General features: G+C 41.5%; 1 protein-coding gene across 3 annotated transcripts in view; it reads right to left on the minus strand.

The window, feature by feature from the left end:
* LOC121293384 (protein Wnt-7b) overlaps positions 1-9,897 on the minus strand; it is a 95,453-nt gene extending 85,556 nt beyond the window's left edge. The window contains exons 1-2 of one of the 3 annotated variants that reach the window (XM_041216415.1): positions 9,212-9,897; positions 942-1,168 (exon numbers count right to left, since the gene is read on the minus strand). In XM_041216415.1, the coding sequence (XP_041072349.1) occupies positions 942-1,168; positions 9,212-9,282 (298 nt within the window). In that variant the 5' untranslated portion in view covers positions 9,283-9,897. Of the gene's footprint in view, positions 1-941; positions 1,169-4,566; positions 4,673-7,732; positions 7,796-9,211 lie in introns of those variants that run through there. The other 2 variants (XM_041216416.1, XM_041216417.1) reach the window with 2 other exon arrangements.
* Between the last annotated feature and the right edge of the window lie 1,455 nt (positions 9,898-11,352).

The raw sequence follows: 11,352 nt of genomic DNA on the forward strand, positions 1-11,352 counted from the left end.
TATGGCGAAAACAAATTGGAAGAGATGAAAACTTTATATTGTCTCAACGCAACTATATGTTGCTGTTTTGCAACACACTACAAGATTGTGTTTATCCTATATAAACTACATTTCATTGCACCTGATGCAAGCGAACACTCCCGCCCCAAGGAAAAACTTCCTGACATTAGAAATGCTTTTGCAGTCATCCTTGGTGGCAAAACTAGGAACATAAGTATGCAGGAGTCACAAATTGGCACGTTTGTGCTGGTATAAAAGAATGTAACAATTTCATTATTATGCCCAATCCAAGATAATGAGGTTAAGTACTTTGTTTTGAGTTTTCAGGCTATCTGTCTACTTTTCAAAGGCTTCATTTTTCTTTATCACAATTAACACAATAAGTTACGGTAAAGTTAACACATTATCCTCGGTAACATGAAATCCTGTACAGTGTTTTGTGTATATGGAGGTTTATTTGTAGGAAGCTTGTTATGGGATTTGTATCTGAAATAAGTATTTACAGCATTGGTCTACTGTGATAACGTGAACCTGAATTGCTTTGACAACAGCAGAGCTTAGATATTAATATTTGATGGATTATTTTCATGATGTTGTAATTTAATGTTGAAAGAGTTGTGTTATTCTTTTGCTCACAATAATTGGTATCCTGTCTCCAAACTAATTAAAGATATACAACAATGTTGTGCTGCCTGGTGCAGTGCTGATGTGCATTCAAAAGTACTGAACTCTTGGGCCAGAAATTGAGATTTCAGAGGTTTGTTGGAAGTAGCTGGAAAAATACACTCTTTAAACAGTAATTGTAGATGTAGGTGTTGTAAATTGGTGCTGTATACTATCTGGATTCCGGGACACCACGGGCCATCAGCTCAAACTTTGCTCCCTAGTCTGATATGAAAAGTTTACATTGGCACTGGCAGCTGCAATTCGCTTTGACTCACCCACTCTGAGCTCCTGTCCGAAGACTGTTTTCTCCCCGAGGGCTGAGCAGTTCCACCGGCCGTACCTGAACTGGTATTGACACTCGTTGATCCCCATCTGCGCCCCTTCCCCGATCACGATGATGGCATCCGGGCGGCTCTGACAGATCGCCCGCTGCCGGGGCGCCAGACCTGGGATCTTGTTGCAGATGATATTCGCTCCCAAGGCGACCACCGAGGACAACGCTCTAAAACAGAGAACAAAAAAAAACTAAATCACAAACCAGCACAAAGAGGGACTCAAGTCAAATCGCAACTGAAGCATTAGCTAATGTGACCTTTAGGCAAAACCTTCTCTGCGGTGTTAGCTAGGCTGAATTGACACCCTTCCACTTTCTGTCCCGAACAGATAATTATTGTATTACAATAGACGTAAAACAGCAGAAAGTTTATATTCATTTGATCGTTTCACGGTTGAAAAGAACTGGTTAAACTAGAGAGCACGTTTCCACCACCTCGAGCTTTCTATTCGCTCCGGTCTCGGGAAACTCGCATTCCAATTCCACTAAGAAAAAGAAGCGACCACAGATATTCTGAAGGATTTGGGTAAATATATAATTAGGCCAGAGAGAAAGAGAGAGAGAGAGAGCCCATGTGGATTAAGTTGAAACGGATGAAATTGAGAGTAAGATTTTCAACACAGGAAGGGAGGGGTGAGAGAATTAATATCAGAGCTGGAGGTTACAGTGCACCGTGTACCTGCAGAAGAGAAGCAAGGGCTGAGCGAAAACCCTCCCAGCTTCGAAGCGCAATGTGCTTTTCTTGCTTCCTCCCTGCTCTGGCACAAAGTAAATGTCAATTTGACAGATACATTTAAACATTTTTGGGGGAGGGGAGAGACATCCAACTTTACTAACTGGCGGTGTGAATAGCATAACCGCAGCAAGTGGCAGCTAAACCGCAGAGCAGTACACAGGTAAACCGAGGCGCCTGATGAAGACCCAGGGACAGAAACAATGCAATCAGAGCTCCTTTTCTCCCAAATATTAGAACTTTCAGGCTAAACGGCGAAGTTACGATCTAAATCCTCGAGAATCTTAAGTCATAAAAAAGCGATTGTTCTGACTTACAGGTAACTTCCGCTGGTGAGGATAAAAAACATCTGCGGATAATAAACTGATAGGAGCACACTGCGTGATAGAAAGATGATCATGGTCGCTCTCTGCGTCAGCTCCTACCGGTTTTGTTTGTTTTATTATTATAGAAATGCTAGATGCTATTTGTGAGCAGGATCTTTGTCTAAGTCCTCGGTAATTGGTCTTGCTCAGTGTCTTGTCGCTAGATTGGTGTTTTTGCCTCTCTTTCATGTCGGAGCAGTGGTTTGCAGTTGTTGGGAGTTGCAGTTCGAATGGTTGAGTGTTTTGTGAGAGTTCATCTGCTCTCAGGAGACCGCCTGTTGCAATTGGGCAGACAGGCTAATCCCAGCCACTGCAATCCGCCCACTCCCTCTCAAATCACAATGGGGCAAAAATGACAATGAAAATCGCTCAGATCTGCTTATAGACAGTCAGACAAGTCCCACAGCCACCCGGCTCACATTCTAGAGGGGAACATTAGCGATTAGGCTTGGCTACGGCATACAATTCAATGAAATTGACCATGTTTAAGGGGCAATCAGTTTCCCTGGGTTTAGTAAAACGTTCCCTTTGCAACCTTATTTCTGTGACTGCAGTGAAAAGGTTTTCATTTGAACAGTCATACATTATTTTAAAGAATATGTTCCAAAGCAACAGGTCGAACGTAGATATTCCTCGCCTTAACATGGCAGTCCTAATCTTATTCAATTATCTGGTTTTGCTTTTGTTTAGAATCTTAGATTCGACACACCAATTTAAGAGAGAGAAAAAGCAGAGCCTTGCAAATTCAACAGTTCTGTATGTAAATCCATCCACACACGGTTATTGCCAGCCATTGGAGATACGGCACTGACGTGCCTCACACTGGCAGGCAGCCTGGCCGTCTCATGGTATCATAATGTCCGCTGGATGCATGAAAGTCCAGGATGCATTTGAGTCATGAGTTCTGACGGTGGGGAGAACCCTTAAGATATAATTATTGCTTTAAACTTACTGTCTGCATTTGATAATATGTCTGCGGTTTCAATATATAAAAATATAACTTGTTTGAACCATTTCCATTGGCTATGCTGATTGATGTAGGTGGAAGAGTAGAAGGATGAGAATAATGCAAGATCTGTAGCTACAGGACACCAGGTGTAGCAGTACTTTCAACACTTAGGAGATAATGCAGTACGGTACCAGGTTGGAGAGAAAGGGGCTTTTAAAGGCAATTACCAGGAAACAAGGGATACGTCATGTATAGAGAATACACAGTGGAGAACGATAGAATATGTAGTGTATGCTTGGTTTGAGAGAGAGTTCACAGCCCTAAACAGAAAATGTGCCCTTAGGACAAGGGCTGGCCACATATTGTTGCCTTTAGGTGCAGGGGAGAGGGTTCGTGAAGTTTTTTTAATGGTTAAGTTCAACATTTTAATTTGAAAGTTTGCTCTTGGCACAGGTAAGGAAAATATGCATTCTGTTGAGAATTATGAATGGGTCCTGACTCCACCGTGCTGCATGCCACTAAACTCCATTCCTTGCATTGACACAAGTAGAACTGAGGATTTACGCTCGTTTATTTTAATGTTTTCCTTTCTCTTAAAAAGTCGATTTAACTGTTTAACCAAAATTAAATAGGAGATATATTTGAATTGTTTCGTCATGCCAAGGTTACAGTGATGTAAAAAAAAGTTACCACGTCATTTTAAAGAATTCACTACCTGTTTTATAGCAGCACCTAGTTATAATACCCCACTCTACTGCTTCAGCTCGGCGGAAAGCAGAATCCCAATAACAGAGACATGTTAAAGCTGGTTGTAATCTTGGCTCTGTACTGAAGCTAAAAAGCTGTTTTGCCACCCAAGGATGTTTGTAAACGTGCGCACCAAATATTAAAAAGGTTCATTTCACACCAGTTACAGTTACGCTCCAGTCGATGTAAATCACCAGCATGTTATACTTCATTTTTTTGTGAACCCACAAACGTGGCTTTTGCATCACCGTTTCAGCCTGGCAGCGATGCAAACGTTCAGTATAACCCTGAATGCAATGTTTTGACCCGGCTCAATTGGCGACAGCCCCCCGCCCCTTAGCTGCGATTTCACACAGTGGAGTTGAAAGCACGTGGAGTGTTAACTTCAGCAGTCACAGACTGGGGTTCTGGCAGAGATTCGGCAACACACTCTATAAACGTTTAAAATAGTTTGAGCTGGTGACACTCTGTAATTCTTTAAACATTCAAAATTACTGAGTGTTAAAACTTGTTTAAGCAGAAATGCAGAGAGCTGTTTGGTCAGTGAAGCCCTTCGGCGTAGTTTCAGACTAGCAGTGCCGTCTAAATCCCCGAGAAATAAACGTCCGAACACATGCACTGGCCAAAACAAGATATGCAAGAAATATCTGAACAAGCGAGGCTGCAGAACTCCTGAGTGAGGACCTAACGGTCTGCATTGATCAAATTCTATTCTAGCACTTAAAAGTTAATTTGGAACGGAAACAGAAATTAATGCCAAGAGTGAAGTTACCAGTGGTAATGGTGCGGCGGCACCTGGTGATCTGCGGCTTCTCTTTCCTGTATTTAGTCTCCACGCCCGCGGATAAATGGTTCCTGAGGTCCCACGTGGTCATGGCAATGCACAGCGCTATATAACTGTTCGGTTTGAAAGGGTTGATCTGAACCAAGTAAAATTGTGGTGCGAATTGTGAGATCATCTCGAGGGGGTGGTCTTGCATAACTTTGGTTTTACGTTGGCTGAGGTATGACTGGCATTGCGCCAATTTAAAGTTTTAAAGAAAATCAACAGACCGCTGTTACTTTTTAAATGTTATTGGGCCGTTGGCTTTTCACGGATGTTTTGTTTTTAACCAGCATTGGGACAACACTGAGTACAGCACACCTGCATGCAGCTCTGTTCTATTTTGAATGTGGAGCAGTGGTATGGTGGCGCTATAACCCTGCTCTAAAGCAGCTACCTGTGGTAACGGTAACGTTATCACATGGGTACCCTGTTCTTATGAAATTAAATGATATACTTCAACTCGGGTTCTGGTTTTGATGACTGGATTAATGAGGGTCAAGTACTGAAGCAACGATGTTAAAAATCATTTCTATCTGTGACCAATACAGCTTCGGACACTATTTCAGTCTCATCCGTGTGCGCAGTGTCTGTTCCTTGTGCAGGTTATGTATATGTAGATATTTCGGTGTTTGATGGGTGCTGGAGGGTTAACAGATGCTTCATTCTAAAACTGATTTGCCTTTCGTTCAGAAAGACCAACTGCAGAATTGACGGATAGAGAACGGTCGTTGCTGGCATCCATGATATTGGTGCTTCTGCTTCGAGCTGTGGCGTTTCAAATTCGTTTCTGTAATTAACCTTTTAGTCTGTTGGTGTAAAGCCAACTATCGGCACAATATGATAATAATATAAACGATCGATGAGATGCATCTGAATTATAAGGCAACGTACCGTTAAAATCAAAGACTTAAAAATAACTTCTTGCAATCACAATTTATGTTCATAATACGGTGATAAAAGTCGCGACTTTGGTAGGACACAAATTTCATTTGAAGGGACGGAACGTCGAGGCTTTAACGTTAGGCGGCGAGCTCCAGTGATTTCTTAATTCAGAACTCTGACAATCATTAATTTACTGCGATTGGGGTTACCAGGTCATATTAGATAGGCGCTCTTGCAATCTTCTGTCAGCCTGTAATATAGATACATTTTCTGGGACTACCGAAAGTCACAATTGCAGTTAAACACCTGGCCTAATCAGCAGTACAGGCAGACAAGGCATCTGCTCACTTTCGTCGTTTCATCCAGTCCTGAACAGAACCTTCAGGTGCAACTACTCCCTCAACTGACCATCAAAGGAACATATATTTTGTTCCCAAATAACACCCGTCTTCCTGTTCATTCTTGTTATTAGAAAGCCTTGGGGATTTAAGGTGTAATTTTTGGAATTTCTTGCGCCCAGGTGTGATTGCTGCTGGATTTAACGAGTATCTTTTAGTTGATTATTTCTTAGGAGCTGGGCCAGTAACATGTTACTGAATAATATATAGTGGCATGGGTGAAACTATGTTAACTGTTATAGTTTCAAAACAGGCTACCATTACCTCTGGGAACTTACTAGCCATTACCCTTAACAATGAAGCCCATTAAAATCAGTTTACAGTTTGTAAATGATCGACTTTTTCCAGGTAGTGCCCAGAGTGAAACACCTGCATGAGAGAGACAGTGAGCTTTGCATATAATAGCTAGAGGAGCACCTGAGGTGGTCTGTATGTGTCTAAACTAAAAGCTCGTTTAATCAGCACCATTTAACTGATCTCTCGTCAAGCATAGAATCAATGAGTTTTGGCCCATTATTACCAATAGATAGTTTTAAACAACATTTTCATTTAAACCTATTGGGGCAACTTTTAAAACAGTCCAACAGAGCTGGCCGTTGCACTATACTGTCTTTGAAAAGAACAAGTTTAAATGGAAGCTTGGCACATGAATAAAAATTTTTTAATGAAACTGTAAAATGTACAACAGCTCAGCATCCTGGGGAATAATACTGTTCGTTATAAATCAACACGATTAGCTCGCCGCCTGCCAAAACCCGCACATGTCCCGCTGACTGTCTTTAGGAGGGTGGGTGTCACACAATATCTGTGAATTATCTCCCATAATAAGAGGTGCTTCCTGCGGTGACAATCGGCATTAAACAGTAAACGTCATGTTCGACATCTTTTTTTGTCTAAATCCCAAAGAAAAATGCTGCGGATGCTGGAAACTTAAAATAGAAACAGAAAATGCTGGAAACACTGAGGCGTCAGGCACTTCCAAGTTTTTATTTTTTTAACTAAACCCCATAATTCTACAAAGGATATAAATTAATCATCCTTTTGAAGTTTGGACGGGATTTTTATACGTGTGGAAATTAGCAATATGGTATCTGCATACATATCCAACATACATGTTATTCGTTAAAAGGCAATTCTGACGCGCAAATCTTTCCTTTGCTCTTACTGCCAATGAAAATTTAAAACTGCAAGTATAATGCAAAGTACAGTTTTCATTCGTAAAAGAGGCACTACAACTAATGAGCCTAATGGGAAGATTCAACTTTCTAAGTGTGATGCAAGTGGCTGACTTTTTCTGACACATCGGATAACAGATTTGTGTATAAATCATGTGCCCGTCCGCTGATGGTTACCAAGTAGCTTTAGGCAACTCGAAAGCCATAGCAGATGATAGATGAATATTCTGGGTGCCTCACTATTTGGACACACGCGTGCTACCTGCAATCAATGATTTCTAACATGTTATAAATGGCGCGCTTCAAAAATAAGCGGAGCTTGAGGGCATCCAACCTGAAAAGGCACCAAACATGGGAACCTCGCCCCCTCTGTATGTACATAACGTCTTCCGGACAGATATCCTGGTAAAATTAATCCGGGTGAATGTAGGTAGCGCAAACACCACATTACGGGGAAGGTTTCAAACATAACGAAATATTTCAACAAACGTCTATAAGGGCCTTCACGAAATGTGAAATCAGTATATCTAAATCGTGCGGTGCATTAAATCTACCATTGAAAACTCCAAGCCGATTTGTATCTTTCAAGTACCTCCAGTAGGTAAATGTGAGTGTCTCAGTCTTGCGATAAACCAACGACATAACCATAATACTCACAAATGTCATCCCGTCCTCCGCAAATCTGGCGTAATTGTACCTGCCCCTGCGTTTATCAAAACTGTGCCAACGATCAACTTCCCTGATGTGTAATCTGCACGTGTTAAAATCGCCTCACTGCCGCACTGCGTCATTCACCCAGATACGCCGGTATCTCGTCTATCAATGTTGCTTTCTATCAGAATTTCCTGCAAATCAATTTTGTACCAGCTCCTGTCGTGTAACTGGACCTAATCAAGAACGAGTGTGCACCTATTGCGGTTCGGAGCTGCCACACGGGCAAGGGTTAGTTTTGTGAACAGAAGGGAGTTGTGTTCTCGAGGTTAGAGGGAAACGCCACAAAGTAATCAGCACTGCGCCTGCTGGCGTGCGCGGAAATCCTGAACATTTCGGTGGGAATTCACATTTGGACTAGTTAGCTAAATCCAATCATTCCCAGTGGATCTGGAATGGGGATTTCAGCTGAACGTTGGTACGTTTTAGTTCTGATCTTGAATCGGGTTGTTATACTGTGTGGCTTAATTGATCCCTTTCAATATTTTCATTTGATTTGTTTTGATTCTTGGGGACTAACCCGTTCTCACTTTTTTTTGCGTGCAGTCCTGATAAGGCGGAGTGCACCCGTCCAATTACCAGATGCATCGTCTAGTCGTTTTAAGAGATGGGATTTAGCAGACTCAAAAAAGTTATGCATTCTTCATACAAAATCCCACAACTATGCAGCGGCCAAAAGTATTTGAGTTCAGAGGGGATAACAGGTAGCAGCGCATTCTAACAAACCGGGACTGTTGGGTTAGTGCTAAGGAATGTGGAAATACAACTCAGCCTTGCAACTAATAAGGGCATAGAGGCAAGAAAGTTGGCAAATATTCATAAACGTACAACCTGTTTATTGTGAGGAAAATCTCCGCACTAAACTGATAAACCAAAAAGTCTCACTTCCGAATAGCAGGTGTTACTTTGCATACACATTTCTACAGCTTCGACCTAGATTTTTTAACTACATTTTGCTCGCTCTTCTGCCTGCTTTAAACTCTATTTTTCCTCCAATCTGTTGCATCAGAGGAGGGCAGACAAACCAGTTGTCAAATAATTTCAACACATATGTATGATGGATAGCATCGACGATTCTGCCCAGGCCTGTAGGTTCGCTATGCTTTGGAAACTGACTGCTAGAGATCTCTTATCAAGTGACTCGCTTTTTAAAAAATTTTGTTTTGAAAGAAATCCAATATAAGCTCATTCGGTGACCAATGTCACATTTGGGGAAAAAAGCTCTCTACACGTGTGTCACCCAAACACCTCAATATCTATAGTGAGATCCGGAATATTTATATATTATATATAATAGAGAAAACACGCCCGTTTGAACATCCCATGGCATTGAACCATCTCGCTTTAATCTGTAATCTGTTTTGGTACAATTTCGAGATTAATATCCCCCACTGCCCCTTCAAGATAGATGGTTTCTTTACTTACCCTAACTTGACGTAGATGAAACCCAGGCAGAGAAAGACATACAGAATCCACCGTCGAAAGTTCCTGTGCATGTTCTAGAATCAGGGTTTTGCTGGAAAGCCCAAATTGTGCGATACTGTCGAAATTAAACACCCCACCCCCCACCCCCCCCAACACACACACACACACACACACTCAGAACTAGCAACCCAGTTTCAGCGGTCGGACGAGACTCAAATCACTGGAGAACCTGCTCTCTTGCGCAGTATCAATGATGGGACGCTCAGATCCTTCCAATTCCATGTGGATCTCTTCCCCATTTGTATTCAGTTCACATAAAGAGAGGGAAACAGACTGACTCCACAGTGTAACCAAGAGAAGACACCACCGGGTTATTCCAGGTCTGCTCAGGCATTGCATTGCATGTGTTGTTACTTGTCCCGAATTCTCCAGTACTCGGCTACCTAGTACTCTGTTGAATTGTTGGGCTAGTTGCAGGCGATCGCCAGTTGCATTGAGTTTAAAATATCTTGTAACTCATTCACATCGACCTCCGCCTGACGACATCCATTTACCTGCTGATATAGGTTGGAGCAGAGCAGAGCGACACTATCGTCACAAAGGAGCGAAATGAGGGAGATGCAGACAGAGATACGCCTCTAATAAATCAAGATAGGAAAACGGTGTCTAAGCAAGCTGCTGCCCATAGTTCATGAAAACACGTGTTACTTTTGTTCGAAAACCCCTTCGCTGCCAACTAAAAAGATAGAATGTGACAGGTTGTGTTGAGATAAACGCTATTCTATTGAAGGTGATTCCTGGTCATTCTCTCCTCCTCTGTCCCCCTGATTTAATTTATTTTATTCAATATGTTAATAGAAACGCCCATATAAGATTTTAAATAGCAGATGCAGCTTTATCTCTGGTGCTATATTATCGAGAACAACAATCCAGAACCTGACATTTCAGAACAACATTTATATCTTCACAGCACAAGTAGGGTGAGACAAAAAGACATTACTGTATATGTGTATCCTGGATGGGAATGTTCCACAATCATTTAATTTTGAATGCGAGATTCTGAAAACAAAATCATTCCCAATAATGAGCACAAAAATGTTATTAGCGGGAAAACAACATTGTTTTTAATGTAAGCTGTGCATTTTTATTCAGCGAGTTTCAGCTACAAATAACATTATTCTCAATATATCAGATTTTGTAAAGTGATGATGCTGAGGAATTTTTGCAATAAGTCATCCTCCGAGAGATAAACACAGTTATCCTTCCCCGAAGTAAGCAATTTAATTCTACAGATTGTGTAAATTTGATTATGAGGGTTGGGGCCAGGGAGCTCCATATATTTAATTAATCAAGCATAAATTTCACCTAGTCCAAATGTGCTTAGTTTTGCATTAATTTCATTTGGAATTTTCCCCTCCAAAATTATCGCCGTCTCTGAGAAACAAGTGAGAATCGGACTTAAGATGGAGGGAAACAAATCTGTGGCGAGCTATATTCGTTCAACAATATGGCACGATCTGTATAACTGGCATAATCCCCGTGTTTGTCGAGATAAAATGGAGGAAGCACTGTTCAAAACCACATGACTTTTTCCTTATTGTTTATGAGGAGGCGGCTCTTGTTGCCCAAATGTCTCCTCTCTGTGCAGATACAGATGGTGAAGGACTCCATGTGTTCGGCACACACCTTTCCAGAACATGTCATTCTCAAGTGGCTTCACGAAGAGAGCTGGGAGGGTGTAAAAATTGTACAGCCTGTTACTTTGATTACTTTGGGCCAGGGAGCTCCATATATTTAATTAATCAAACATAAATTTGATCTAGTTCAAATTTGGTTAGTTTTGCATTAATTTCACTTGTAATTCCCCACCCCCTCCCAAACTATTGCCGTCTCTGAGAAGCAAGTGAGAATCGGACTTAAACTGGAGGGAAACAGGAGGGAGTTAAGCCTGTCGTTAATCTAATGAAAGGTGTCAGTCTGAATAGGCACACACGTTCTTGTAGTTATCTTGAGTATTGACACAGGTTTCCTCTTAAGAGGAAGGCTTAATTTCTGTCTGGGAGTAATTAATGCCAGTCACCCAGGGAACACCTGTACAATAATATATTAGCGTAGGCTGAACATTACATGACGAAGATAAA

This window comes from Carcharodon carcharias, chromosome 21 (assembly GCF_017639515.1).
Source record: "Carcharodon carcharias isolate sCarCar2 chromosome 21, sCarCar2.pri, whole genome shotgun sequence".
NCBI lineage: Eukaryota > Metazoa > Chordata > Chondrichthyes > Lamniformes > Lamnidae > Carcharodon > Carcharodon carcharias.